Below are 14,806 nucleotides of genomic sequence, written 5' to 3' on the forward strand. Positions count from 1 at the left end.
AGAATTGTGAGCAAAGCTGCTGACACCTTAGCACATATCAAGGCGGCGACACCAAGCGGTGCGGGGAGTGAGCGCGGTGTTCTGCAGTCGCTGGCCGTGAGAACGCGCACACCCGCTCTGCACTCGGAGGCACGGCGGCTGTTTCGAGGGGAAGTGCGTGCGCCCGAGCTGGCCACTGGACTGGCCCCTGCTCCGTGGGGCGCCGTTAGTCCTGTGGGTACCCATGTTTGGGTGTTCGGTGGACATTTTCTCAAATGAAGTGAGCCAGTCATTTTTGGAAGACAACTAAGAGTATTTATTGACAATGACGAAATGAGCTTTTCGAGTGAAGATTGGAATCTTGGATAACTTGCATCTGCCACTGGACCGTCCTAGCCTCCTAACCCAGAAGACTTTTCTGATAGTGCTATTAATGAACATGGGTATTTTTCTTTTTTAGAAATAATTATATGACAACAAGTTTCAACATTTTGGAAGATCCGTATAGTCCGGTGAACCAGTATTTTCCAAATGACCAGTCCATTATGCTACAAAATCACGCATGGATAAAGATGAAAGTACAAAACAGTCCACTGGTTTTAATATAACAGAGTGTGGCAAGTTCATTGCGGTGATTTCAGATTCGGTGCTACAACTAACTTCTAAGAAGCTAGCTCTTGAGTTTTGGTGTCCTATCAAAGAATATCCACATTTACCTGAAAAGGTTATTTTAAGATACTTCTGCCTTTTCTACCCACATACTTGTGTGAAGCCCGACCTTCCTCCTGTGCCTCATCCAAAGCAACCGACTGAACGCAGAGCACATAGAGTCCACTTGTCTTCCATTAAGCTAGGCATTCCAGAGGTTTGCAAATACACGACGTTTTTGTTTTAGGAAATATTTTTCATAAAAACATTTTTAATAACATATAATGGGTTCATTTTTTTAAACGACTCAGTATTTTTATTTTATTTTTTATTTTTTTTAAGATTTTATTTATTTATTTGACAGAGATAGAGACAGCCAGCGAGAGAGGGAACACAAGCAGGGGGAGTGGGACAGGAAGAAGCAGGCTCCCAGCGGAGGAGCCTGATGTGGGGCTCGATCCCATAACGCCGGGATCACGCCCTGAGCCGAAGGCAGACACTTAACGACTGCGCCACCCAGGCGCCCCATGACTCAGTATTTTTAATTATTGTTTTCATTTTTAACATATTAAGTACCAGAAAGATAGAACCAAAACAGAAGCTGTCCGAGGGCCTCAGTAATTTGTCCAAGTGTAGAGGGGTCTTGTGATCATAAGTTGGAGAATAATTGTTACAGAATTGCTCCTGGAAGGACATATTCTAGCATTTCTTTGGCCTCCTCCCAAATGCTGTTCGCATAAGCATCTACCTCTGCTCCTGAGATGAAATTCCAGTTTCAAGCTGGGGGTTTTATTTTCTACTTTGAGAAATGATTTTCCAAACCTGGCTTTCTAATTTTTTAAAACAGGTTTATTTATTTGTTTGTTTATTTATTTTTGAGGTCTCTCTTGGTGACTTGGACATGACCATTTTTACACTATGTCCTCATTGCCTTTCTTCTGTGCATGTGGCTTTCTGTCCCCTCATCACGTAAGGGCCCTTAAATCCACTGGACCAAGACGGTTCGTTGTTGCTGTTTTGCCACCAAGTTTCTGGTTCATAATTTATCTAGCGTGAAGGTAAATTTATATTATTTATCATAAGGTCCTTTTCTTTGAACAAGGGCTGATTTCCTCTTGAATGTGTTTAGTTTGCCAAATAAGATTTTGTGTTAGAATTCTTTCCCTTCATTTGTTTCTGTCTGATCTTCTTTGTGAAGATGTCTTCATGCTAAAGCTACATTTCTTACAAACCCTGGATCTAGTTTCAGGCATTTTGCCACATCAGCTCCCACTATATTAAGAATCCCTTCCCTACAAATGGGATGGAGTGGTTTATTACAAGGTACTTTAGTGCTTAGGATCCTTTGCCCCCTGAATAGATTATCTTCTTTTGTAGGTTTCATCGATCCGTTATGAGATTCAGATTATGGTACCCAGTGCATGGGGTGGGACAGGAACCAAATAGGGTCCTAGGATTTGGGACGTGGGCTGGAATGCCTTATAAAGGCAACGACGATGCATCAGGCTAGGACCTAAGCAGGCTACACCGTTATCTGAAATAAGAAGATAAACTGAGGCTGTAGCGTGGAGTAGCGCACACAGGCTGAGGGCTGTGAGCCGTAGCAGCGGATGGAGGCTCTAGCTCTCTGATTTTGAAGGCTGGTCCCTCATACCTAGGTAGAAGTATCCCCAAAGTGGCTAGAAATTTCTCATGTCTTTTCTCGATTCTGTATTCAGGGACTTTTCCAAACTGTAGTTTGGTCTTATATGCAATGTCGTGCAAAGACCACAGGCTTTGGAATCAAAATGGATCTGATTTTGAATCCTGACCCCGTTAGTGGCTGTGTGATCTCGTGTGAGTCCCTGAACCCCATCTGTAACAGGGTGAGATGGAAATGTTGTATACGTGTATGTACACACACACACACACACACACACACACGTAGTACTACACGTGGAGAACGTCCTAATAACGTCACTCATTACGACAGCCATTGCCAGTACCGTTACCCGCCCACATCTGCGTTTCCTTGCAGGTGAACACGTTAGCGTGTGGTTAGTTAGCCAGGGTCAGAGCTCCAGAATCAGTGGGGCCATAACAAGATGGAGTGTCTGAAGCTGCAGAGCAGAAGACAAGATAAAACCACTGGGTTAATTTGCCACAGTGTAGACATTGTGAAGCATTGCCTAGAACATTCTAGTCTTCCTAATCGCAAAACATTCCCAGGTTTGCCCCTAGCTGCTGCCATGCAAATGTGGTAGCATGCTCCCTCTCTCAGACTCCATCTTAAAGAGTTGCAGGCTGTGGCCAAGTTCTAGTCATCTTGCTGCTCTCCTGTATCCAGGTGTGTCATCTCCCTAATACCTATATATATATTTTTTGTCTGAAATAGTTATCTTCTTTGCAGGTAGAGATAATTCCATGTCTTTCTACTTCAAGTTCTTGAGTCATTTCCCAGAGCGTCTTGTTTTTACTTTCCTTCAGCCTTCTAGTTTTGCTAGTTGTGGCCTAACCAAGTGTTTCTCAAGCTGAGGGCTTCTGAGGCAACCCGGTCCACCGCAGAGAGGGGCGCAGGAAGGAGCATGGTAGTTCCTAGGTGAACTGCCAGTTCCTGTGTGCACAGAACCTTCCATGTCTATACACTTGAGTGGAGGACGGTGTAAACCCGAACCACCCTACCAGCCCCAGGTGCTGCCCTCACATTTGGCTATGGTTCAGTGTTTACGCGACACCACGTTTGGCTGATGTCTGTCCCAGTTGTCTGAGGAACACGGTGTGAGCTGACCTGGGACATATCCTAGGAAAGCCTCACATATTAGAACCAGAAGAAATGCCAGGCACGAGAGTCTTTTATTTTCACAGGTGAGGAAACTGAACAGAGAAAGGGCGCTTGCCAAGGGACTTCTGATTCGAGTCTCTTAACCTGTTTGCTCATTTTTAGTATTCTTGACTAGTTTTCTTTTCCCGTCTGTTTTTGATGCTTCCAGATGTCCTTTTCTCGGAATACCTACTGACTAGTGAGAGTCAGCTTCCACATCGTATGAGACAGAATTTGGCCCCCTCGGACTTCTGGCAGCCAGAACATGCTGACAGACAGAGGCACCTTCCAGGGAGGGCCTTGGCTTCTCCCCACATGATCCCGCCAGCTCACAGCTGGGGCGGGCACGCCTGTGTGCAAGGGCCATGGGTGACCCAAACCCAGGCGGGCCTGCAGACGTGTGGCGAGGAAGGAGCGGGTGGGGCTTCGGGAATTGCGCTTTTAGGGAGAAGCAGCCTTCCGAGCCTTTCGGGCCTCCAGGCCTCTTCCTGCACTGTGTGGATTTTATCTGCCTGGAAAACATCCCCTGTGCTCTACCCAAGACCACCCCTTCACGTCGTATTCTTTTGAAAGAGCGCGGATTCTGGCGCATCCCTGGACTTGCTGCCTAGCGTCCAGCCCCGGCGGCCCCCCTGCCACCCCAGAGCCTGCAGTCTTAGGCCTGCCCCCGTGCCAGCCCCTCTTAGCTTGCGTTATCCTCATTGTTTTCCTTGTAGGGTCTCACTGGACTGTGGGTTGAGGGCTGGACCTCTGCCTTGTTCTTTGTGGCCCATTCCCTTTCTCACCCGGGTGTCTAGGGGACACAAACATTGTTGATGAAGATGTCTTGGTAGTTTACTCACTAAACTCATTCCCTCAGCATATCTAAAAAGATTTAAGTTTTATTAAAAGCATACGGTTATGTTGAAATTATAGGGTCCCCCCCCCCCGCTTTGCTTTTCTGCAACGATGATGTATCACTTGAGTCATAACTCTCAGAAAGGGACAAATCATTATCAGAAGCTGGGCGGTGTCCACGTGGGCTGGGCCCCAAGGCCAGGCGTGCACGGTGGTGCTGGCCAGCGAGATGCGCTAACAGCCTGTGAGACACGGAGGAACGAATACCAGGCCCAGGGCGGGAGCCTCAGCCCGGCTCTGTCCCGCTGTCCGTACCCTCTCGCCCAGCTGAAAGCAGGACAGACTCCACCGACGAGGACCCTACGCCCTTTACGGATACTGACTTTCTTTTCACACAAGCACACGTGTTGCCACTCCTAGGATGGCCGGTGGCGTTTATGATTACGTTCAGCTCGTCCCCTAATTGCAGCCGTCTCCTTGCAGCCACCCCAGAACCCGGAGAAGCCGCAGCCGTGTGGACCGGCCAGCACGAGCGCTTCCGGAGGAAGGAGCTCAGTGAGTTCGTTAGCCCAGGTAGAGCCTATTTCCCTGTTGTTTTTCTTGGTGGTGAAAACAGGGATCCCGAGGAATCTGCCTGTCTGTGTTCACCCCTTGTTGTGGAAGCGTAAGCCGAAGCACTGGAGAGGAGCTGTTTCCATCTGCCGTCGCGCCGGAAGAGCGGGTCTCGGGAGGGAGCCGGGGGGCGCCCTGCCTGTGGCTTTAGCGGTTCCGTGTGTGAGGTCAAGGGTTTACTTACCACTTCCCCAAAAAGGAACAGAGGGAAGGATTTCCATTTAATTTTGTACATGAAATTTGAGAACTCTTCTAAGACAAATACCAATATGAATTTGGAATCAGATCAATGATGGTTTCTGTAGGGGCAAATTTCCGGTGCTAAGATCTCAGCTGTGTGGAAATCCAGGAGCATTCAGCCTTGTTCGCACAGACTTGCTTTCAGACACTCCTGTCTCCCTCCCGAACAGCACTTTGCTGTTACCAAAGAATCCCACAAAACCTCTTCATTCAAACCCACGGTTACCTGATGCCTGCCCCGCTGGGAGCTCCTGGAGGCCTGTCTCCTGACTGCGTTCCCTGCCGCACTCGACAGCACGCTCTCAGGCCAGCAACTTGTGCCCTCCTTACAATTCTGCATGGAAGTCATCAATATTCAAGGATGAATTTTTTTTTAAATTTATTTTAGAAAGAGCTTGTACGAGCTGGGGGAGGGGGAGGGGGGAGAGAGAATCTCAAGCAGAGTCCACCGTAGGTGTGGAGCCCAATGTCGGGCTTGATCCCATGACCCTGACGACATGACCTGAGCCAAAACCAAGCATCAGACCCTTAACTGACTGAGCCACCCAGGCGCCCCTGAATTTTCTCTTTAATGTAGTTACTGAACTGTGCTAACAGTGGTATAAAACAGAAAACATTGGTGTTTTCTCTATCTGGCTTACCACTAACGCAAAAGAAAGGGACAGTTATAGAACTAAAAAAGACGTAAGAAGACTGAGAATTCATGTCTATTTCTTTTAATAACTCAAGCAACCATGACAAAAAACCAAAAACAACAAAAAACCAAAAGAACCCTAAAAGCCTGTTTGTCCAGCAGCAGACCAAACTCCATAGTGCCCCAGCCTGTAGCCTCATATCTGGATTATGGTTAGAGGTTAATTGAATGAGTGGCTAAGGACAGGAGAGCCAGAAAAAACACGGAAAAAAGGCAGGGTGTGAGATCCTTCTTTAGGAAACGTCAGTTGCTATAAAAGGTGTATCTTAGCCCAATTTATTTACACGGTAAGGAACCATGTACAAACAAGCAGCAGCACCGGGCTGGCAGCTCAGATACGGTACTCGTTTGCTCTGAACGTCTAGACGAGTCATTCCATGAATGTAAGTGGGTAAAAACGTTTTGGAAACCAGTTTAGCAATATAGATCAAATTTAACGTTCTATCTTATTACCTATAATTGCATTTCAACTACACAAACATGCATATAAGGACGCCCTTCACAGTGCTGGTTGTAGAAACGAGCCTGGAAACAAATGTTCACTAATAGGATACTAAAAGTGGTTCTAAGTGTGGTGGAAGCATAAGTGGAATAAAAATGCAGTCAATAAAAGTGATATATACCCTGTCGATTGACATGGAAAGATATTAGCAGTACATTAAGTCTTTAAAAAGGCTACAAAGCAGCATGGATGATTTATTTTTTGTCATAAATACAAACACACAAAAGTTGGAAGGATATGCACTGACCTGTTAACAGTGGCTCTCACCGGAGAGCAGGGCTCCATGTTACTTTCATGTTCTTCTATCTTTAAGTAGAGTCTGAGAAGCGGGTTTGAATTTAGAAGAGTACATGTCTGTGACAGTTTCTAGGGAAAGATCAGTTGTACACATGCCATCCACAGAAAGGGCATAAAACCACCTACCTAGGGTAGGAAACGTAGAGGGAACACAGCAGAGCCAGAGCCCAGTATCACATGAGACTGTGAGTCCGGCGTCACACCTTCCACACTGCCAAGCATGGTCAGACTTTGATTGGAACTCTAATATCTAAATATTGGCAACCCATTCAACTGGTTTTAAAACACTGCAATTTACCAAAGGAGACATACCGATGAATTAAGGGAAAAACTTGCTCAATACTATATGACCTCATTTATGACATTCTGGAGAAGGCAAAGCCATAAGGTATGGAGAACAGATGAGTGGTTGCCGGGGGTTAAGTGACAACAAGAGTGGAGGTAGTGTGAAGAAATTTTCCAGGGCGGGGGGGTATGGAAATGTCTGTTCTTGATTGTGGTGATAGTTACATGCTTCTCTCCCTGTCAAACTTCATGAATAGGACTGGAAAGAGACAGGAGTGAGTTAATTATTTCCTTTGGATGGTCAGTTTGTGACTTCTCTTTATTACACTCAAAACCCACTTTCCACATACTGAACTGCTCACACCCACTCATCTATGAGGTGGGAAACATGAACGAAGCTAGTGCATTTCATTCATTGACAACTTTATCAATCTACAAAATGTTAGCACAGTATTCTTCATTAAAGCAGGATCTTAACTTTGTAAATCATTTCATTAATACATCTGAGATACTTAGGGATGCCAGCTGATGTCACTTCCTATGTATATTTAAGAACATTATATAGAGGAACCCTATAAAACTAATAGAACACTAATTTTGGGTGTATGTTTCCTTAATATTTCCTTAAAGTTCTTCTGTGTTCTATTCAGGCTATTAATGCTTTTGGCTATAATCTCTAATAAACTACTCTTCTGAAATCCCCACAGTCTCTCCTGGTGTCAGAGGCGCGGCCCCCCGTCTGTGAACAATCTGCGTGGGACGCAGAAGAGTTAGGCCCCTTTCTACGCTTGTGCCTCATGGATCAGAATTTCCCCGCATTTGTGGAAGAGGTGGAAAAGGAACTCAAAAAGCTGACAGGGTTGAGAAATTAGCACTCCACATACATATAGAACTAAGGAAGTTGAAAGCACTGAAAAAGTGCTTCCTCCTAAGGTTAGATACAAGAATAAAGAGTATTATTCCAAACACCTTTTATCAATGTTTTATTTTTAAAAACAGGTGAATCCACTTTTCTATACATCATTGCACTTCAGCTCTTACACAAAACACAAGTACATGCATCTACGGTTACACACCGCATGAGAACCCTGCCGGGCGAGAAAATCTACACTCAACCGTTAAATCAATGTGAAAATACAGTGTCAACCCCGGAGGAGAACGAGTTGCATAGAATACCATGCGAAAACATTTCAAGGTCATTGAAAACAAAAGGTAAATTATAAAAGTTTGCCTTAATTGAATGTACAATAAGGTTCAACACATCAGTGCAAAAGGATTTAAGAATTTACATGATTTAACAAAAGAATCACTTAAAAAGCAATCATACATATATACTGCAATTCAATATATCCATTCAGTGGAGTGTTCCAGCTTCTTACCAGAGTCGTAGGTTAAGCCCTTAGAACTATAGATTTCAGTTTATATTACTCATCTTTATGTATCAGAACTGCACAATTTCCTCATCTGACAACATACAATAAGGAATGAGTATCAGCAGCTAAAAAATGAAACAAGCATTTATTTTATTTTGGATTTCTCCCACCCCCAAAAATATAAATATATATATATATATATTTATATACTGTATATATCTGTAGGTTTTGCTGTACTTTACAAAAATGTTATCACTAGATGGCAGCAGTGCAATTTAGAGCTTTGCCAATTTAACAGCTGCATTAAGTAAAAAATGGCGCATGCACGATCCGATCCTCAGAGGACCTTTTCACTTCTACTTAAATATTTTAACAAAGGGGGGAAAAAGCAACATTCACAGCACATCAAGCCCAAAATAGTTTACACCTTCTACACTGAAGCATTGTTTAAAATGTACCTGACTAGGTCACCCTTACAGGAAAGGCTAAATAAGGCATGCTTTAGACAGTCATTGTGGTGTTGCTCACTTGAAAGGGGAGAGAACCAAAGAGGTCCAAGCAGAAAATTTAGCAGGTCATGTTGCCACCAGTTTCAGGAACCTAAAGATCTGTAAAGAAAGAGTATGTGGAAATTAAAAGGGAATATGCACTGTCACCTAAGACTACACCAAGTGCCACACCAAACAGAGCTTTGGTTCAGACAGCGCGCTCAGGGATGTGGTGGGAAACTCTGATCTCCATGTGCCCACGCGGAGCGCACTCCGGCCCAGCCGTGCCCGGCCACCACTCTCGCCTTGCCCTCACAAGCAAAGTGGAATTAGCTGGTCTCCGGGAATAAGCCACCTAAGGTGACAATTTTTACTTTTAAATATGGTTAAATAGTGGTGCAGGACCTTTCTAAAACACCATACATATTCGGAAATGGCAGTTACAGAAATATGTGGAGTAACACAGCTGAAAATGCGCCTTTCCACGCTGCACTGCACGGACAGAGACAGAACCTGTCCCATCAGCATCGGCTGCTCTGAAATGAACTACAAGATCCCACCACATGACGCCAACTACTGAAGAATCTGTGACAAGGTCCACAGAGGCACATTCATTTGAATATAATTCTCAAAATTTCTAAAGAAGGCCATACTTACATTATAAGCGGTATTTAATTTGTGTTTCTCTGGCGCAAGTTTTTATCTTTGTGATTGTTGGTTGAGTTGGTTTTCCTTTGGAGGAAAAATGGCATTATAAAAGTTAAATTCAAAGTCAGGAGCAACGCTTGGAATTATAACACATGGAAATACAGGGATTCTTTCAAGTGAAAGAGCACCGTCCCTGGGGTAATAAATTTTACTGCGCGTCAGGGTATAAATATATTCTTTCTATAAAGTGCCTACATAGCTTCGATTAATCCTTTTGACTCCCAAGGCAGACAATATACAGGTACCTTTCCCTCTGATGTACAGACTAGAATTACTATAAAGGTAAAACTAGTGGACCACTGTCTCTTCTCAAATGATACACAATGATCACATATGGGGCAGTGCTGTGCCCTCTGGCACTTAACCAAGTTGGGCACTGTTTGCCTGTCTCTCACTCCTCAGGCCCCAGCTCTGGGAGGTTCCACTTATCCTGGACGGATTCAGAACTTGCAGTACCGGGGCGCCTGGGTGGCACAGCGGTTAAGCGTCTGCCTTCGGCTCAGGGCGTGATCCCGGCGTTATGGGATCGAGCCCCACATCAGGCTCCTCTGCTATGAGCCTGCTTCTTCCTCTCCCACTCCCCCTGCTTGTGTTCCCTCTCTCGCTGGCTGTCTCTATCTCTGTCGAATAAATAAATAAAATCTTTAAAAAAAAAAAAAAAAGAACTTGCAGTACCATCTCTCCTGGATACACACCCTTGTTCACGGAGCCAGGCAGCTTACCCATAGTACAGCTTGAAATGAACAGAACGGGCAGTCTCTGATACACTGGTGATTTCCCCCCACAGTATCAATTTAAGCATAGAGGATGTGCAAAATGTTAAACAATTTCTTGCATGGCATTCCACTTTATATTGTTACTAAAACCAAATCTGCGCCGCCTGTCCTGGGAATCGAATGGCTGTCAGTCAGCTCCCCGACCGTGCAGCCAGGGAGGTCTACACTAGGACACTCATTTCCACTCGCTGGCTCCCCACCACCTTTGCTACGCATTTCAATTAAACTGCAAATACAAAATAAAACAAATTACTGAATCAATGTCCAATAAAGTACTTACATTGGCCCAGCTGGTTCATCGTCTATAAGGTGTTCAGTTTTTTAACAATCCATTGAGAGACAGGAGAAGAAAAGAGAAAACCGTGAGACTCTACATAAGAATTAATAGAACAGCAAATGGCAAGTGGCAAACATGGCTATTCATAGCATTTATTCAAGGCCATTCCATCTGGAGGTGCAAAACACTCATGGAGTTATTACTTCTAGATTCAGGTTTTTAATGGCAGGTATGTTGTTTCAATGGTTTTAGTTAACACTTTGAATGCTTGTCATGAAAAACTGCAACTGTAGCGGACAGATAGGCTGCAATATCATCATACTCATCTTGTCCCCAAGTTCCAGTGGTTCACTCTTAAATAGATGAGAAGACAAACCAACATTTCAGTTGTAAAATCCTGCTGTTTGTTTTCTTGTGGTGAATGCACGCACAGTTTTGGCTCAGTCCTGCCATGTAGATGCATGTGCATGTCCTGTACAGTTAGCCACACATCCTCACTTCCCCAAAGGCCACTGTTCTCGCTCTTTTGTAATCTTTAGGAGGGTCTTAGGCTGGAGAAGAGCTTGAGGAAGAGGAAGCCACAATAGTTCGACCTAATACTGGGTCAGCCCAGCTGGGCGATGCCAGCAACAAGTGTCTGCACGCCAGACGTTCTGTGACACACCAGAGAGAGCTGAAATGTGGTGACATCCCTCTAGAAAAGACTTCAGACAGAAAGACAGGCTCAACTCGAGCCCTGGCCAAAACCAGAACCCAAATCCAGACGAGCCATGAGATTTTTTTTTTTTAAACCAAAAAGCTTACATTATCTGAGTTTAGAAGCCTTCTGAAATTGGTATTTCACAATTCTGATTTGTTTTTCTTTCCTGTTTGGACTAAGGGCAACTTGGTCCCCTTGAGGCAGGGATGTTCATACATGAATGTTTTTTTAAAGAGGCCCACAAAGGGGAGGGAACAAGTAAGTGCTCTTAGTTTCTTTCTATTTTACATAAGTCAGGTAGACTAAATGATTCAGAACAGTTTGGTTTCACTGAAGGCTTCCAGAAAAACTCTCAGCAGGATTCCACAAGGGGGCTTGGTGCACATGAAGCAGTTATGGAGGTCACAGTCTCAGTGTAGGCATCTGCAGGAGCACACGTCAGGAGTAATGTCTGTCACAGGGAGACATTGCTCCACCTGTTCCTTCGAGGCAACGGAGAGGCAAAGCCACCGCCAGCACACACAGTGACTGGAGCAAAAAAAGATTGGAAAAAAAACAAAAACAAAAACAAACTAACCACAAACCAATGACTTGTCAGCCAAAACGACAGGCTAGCGACACATCAGTGTCCACAGGATTCTGCTACCAACAACAGTACACTACCGAACAGGTACGGAGAACAAACTAAGACTCGAGGACACCCAAGACATCTGTGTGCTCTGTATGCAGTGGATACACAAGACAAGTCAAGACTGAGACACGAGCCCGGCCTGCGCCTACTCTCACCACAACACCCTCGGCTCTCAGCACCCAGGCCAAGCCAGCTCAGCTACATGCTAGGAACTAAGCACTTCGGGGACTTAAAGGAAAAGACCCAGGAGCAAACTTAGAATAGTTTCAGTGCTCTGGCTGTGCACCGGAAAACAGAAAATTCTAAAGCAAGATAACGGACAAGAATATCACCAATTTACTCCCAACATGAAAAGAAAAAGCAGGGGAGGGGGAATCGCGATAGCCAAGCTAATATCCTCACAGCATGACACTGTCCGCACCGACCCAAGCACTTGACACGCAAGCTTTTCTTTCTTTTGGTGGCGGAGGGGTAGGCCCTGCTGTCTGCCCAGTGACGTCATCCTCCAGCCCAACCAGCCGGTAACGTGCAAAGGGCCGCGTGTAGGGGTTTCAGCAGCAGCGGCCCTGGTGCAACGGCCGTGCCTGCAAGTGGGAGCGGGTGCTGTTCACGCTCGTGTCTAGATTGCACTCCAGCTGTCCCCAGATCCACGTGCACGTTTACAAGGGACCAAGACAAGAGCCTCGTGTCTCCCACTGTCCTGGACTGAGTCACTATCTGCGGCACCCCTCTCCCTTTACAGGTCAGACAAAGAAAACACAAAAACAAAAACAAAAAAACCAACCTGACCCTAACAGGGAAATCAGGAGAGAGGGAAAGAACAGAACTACAGAACGAAAATCAAAAAGTAAATGAGGATTAAACAGCAAACTGAAATCCAAATTAGTTGTGAAAGTGAATGAAGTAAACTTGAAGAGAAGTGTTAACATTATGAACTGTGCATCGTATAGACTGAAGCGGAGATTAAACAAACTCCAAAAGCATGCATATCGCTCACTTACCACCATGTTTTAAGGGTTTGATGCAATTGAGGGGGGAAAAAAAAGAAGTCATAGTAACCGACAAATATCAACATACCCCCACACCCTCAGGCCAAAAGATAGCTTAAACAATGGCTCTCCTCTTCGCCTGGGTATTACTCACAGCCACTGGCTAGATGGGAGGAAGAGGACTGGGGAGAGGGGAAACAAGATGCTTCTGGAATCCACCTTAGGAGAGAAGTTCCTGGTGGAACTGCCATCTTCCCAACCAGACGCGCTATGGCCCTGGCTCCGCCGGCCCCCGCCGCCTCGTCACTGGGAGGGCGCGCTGCGGTGCCCGGTAGGTAATGCGTTACCTGATAGGGCAGCGCCTCCAGAAAGACGGCTTTCCGGTTACAGTGACCAGGACTTGACTGCCTGGTCAGAGCTCCTTTTTCACTGCCTTCATCTCACCGAGGACGGGGTTTTCTAGTTTCTAAACCTGCTTAAATTTTGCCTCATCTCAGCAGAGTAGCATTAAACCAGAGCGGGATTAATGGTTACATCCATCACCTTTCATATTTGGTCCTACTGTACTTTCTCTGTAAGGTAACTTGCTACTGACTCAGATGACCCCTAGTTCGGAGACAACGACGTGTATTTTGCCTGTCATTTTAAGTGTCACATTTCTTTTCCAGCATTCCTGGCCGGCTGAAAAGCTTCATATGCTCCCAACTGACAGATTTTTCAAACATTAGAATAGCTCTTATTTGTAGAGTGTCTAAAAGAGTTTGATGTATCAGAGCCACTAAAAATGGTCCCCCCAAAACCCCCAACTGTCTTCTCCACCAGTAACTTGAGGAGGAGTCCCTCTGAACTGCTTATAAAAATTATAAATGTGAAAACAGAAAACTCTTTTTGATGCCATTTCTTTTCTTAAATCGGCTCCTCTGGTTTTCATCTGAGGTCATGACATGTCCCGCAGAACTGAAGGCCCCAACACCGAGGCAGGCTCACGCCGCACCTGCCCAGATGACCGGGGAGGACAGACTGGGAGCACACACACTAATCCCTCTCTGGGCTCGGTCAGCAGAGAAGCCGCAAAAAAGGTGTGTTCCGTGCACATGAGCTGCGGGATGGACCGAAGGCTGGGGGATGCTGGCTCGACCTAGTCTGTTTAGAATATCATCATTTAACATTTTCAGAGAAGGTAGCCAAGAGGTGAGTAAAGTGAAAAAAAGAAGCCTTTGACTCCATGATTCATCTGTTACTGAAAACACTGAAGATAAAAGGTGATATGCAGATAATCTACCTATAAGACAACCTATTGGGCACCGATCCTCAAAGAGGCCACAACAGGGGCGTAAAGGGACTTAATGTGAGTTTTGCTTATAAAATGTCCTGAGTAGGGGCGCCTGGGTGGCTCAGTCGGTGAAGCGTCTGCCTTCGGCTCAGGTCATGATCCCAGGGTCCTGGGATCGAGTCCCATGCGGGGCTCCCTGCTCAGCAGGGAGTCTGCTTCTCCCTCTGCCTACTGCTCCCCCTGCTTGTGCTGACAAATAAATAAATAAAATATTTAAAAATAAATAAAGTAAAATGTCCTGAGTAGACTCTAGGAGACTAAGAAACAGAGATCTTTTGTTTTTTCTACTGAAAGCCACTAAGCCTTAACTCGAAGCATTTTCTATGTGAGAAATCTAAAGCCGTATTTGCTTTTCTGGTGAAATGTACCCAGTCTAAACTCTCTAAGTTCGAATTTGTGCATGTGTATAGTTTTAAATTGTTTAAACTGTTCACTTAGTGCTTTTCTGGTAAGGGGCTGAGTTTCCAAGAGCTCACAGACTGCCCAAATAGGAACACTGTGAGTTTTACATGAAATTGTTTCATACAAGAAAATGTTCGATGACTCAGAAATCATAAGTTTACTCTGATAGTAAAGTACCTATTTTGGCAGAGAAAGCATGTCAGGCGTATTTAAAAAAATTCACTTTCACAATGGC

The 14,806-nt window shown here is 45.1% G+C and overlaps 2 protein-coding genes across 3 annotated transcripts in view; one reads left to right on the forward strand and one right to left on the reverse strand.

Annotated features, from left to right (window-relative positions):
• Nucleotides 1-7,766, forward strand: part of REC114 (REC114 meiotic recombination protein) — a 98,672-nt gene extending 90,906 nt beyond the window's left edge. For both annotated transcript variants that reach the window (XM_026478472.3, XM_026478474.3), the window contains 2 exons: nt 4,748-4,837; nt 7,602-7,766. In XM_026478472.3, the coding sequence (XP_026334257.2) occupies nt 4,748-4,837; nt 7,602-7,766 (255 nt within the window). The remainder of the gene's footprint in view (nt 1-4,747; nt 4,838-7,601) is intronic.
• Nucleotides 7,767-7,860: 94 nt separating this feature from the next.
• NPTN (neuroplastin) overlaps nt 7,861-14,806 on the reverse strand; it is a 69,242-nt gene continuing 62,296 nt past the window's right edge. The window contains exons 9-11 of the mRNA XM_057303600.1: nt 10,520-10,541; nt 9,413-9,487; nt 7,861-8,875 (exon numbers count right to left, since the gene is read on the reverse strand). Of these exons, the coding sequence (XP_057159583.1) occupies nt 9,427-9,487; nt 10,520-10,541 (83 nt within the window). The 3' untranslated portion in view covers nt 7,861-8,875; nt 9,413-9,426. The remainder of the gene's footprint in view (nt 8,876-9,412; nt 9,488-10,519; nt 10,542-14,806) is intronic.

Source organism: Ursus arctos, unplaced genomic scaffold (assembly GCF_023065955.2).
Source record: "Ursus arctos isolate Adak ecotype North America unplaced genomic scaffold, UrsArc2.0 scaffold_28, whole genome shotgun sequence".
NCBI classification, from domain to species: Eukaryota; Metazoa; Chordata; class Mammalia; order Carnivora; family Ursidae; genus Ursus; species Ursus arctos.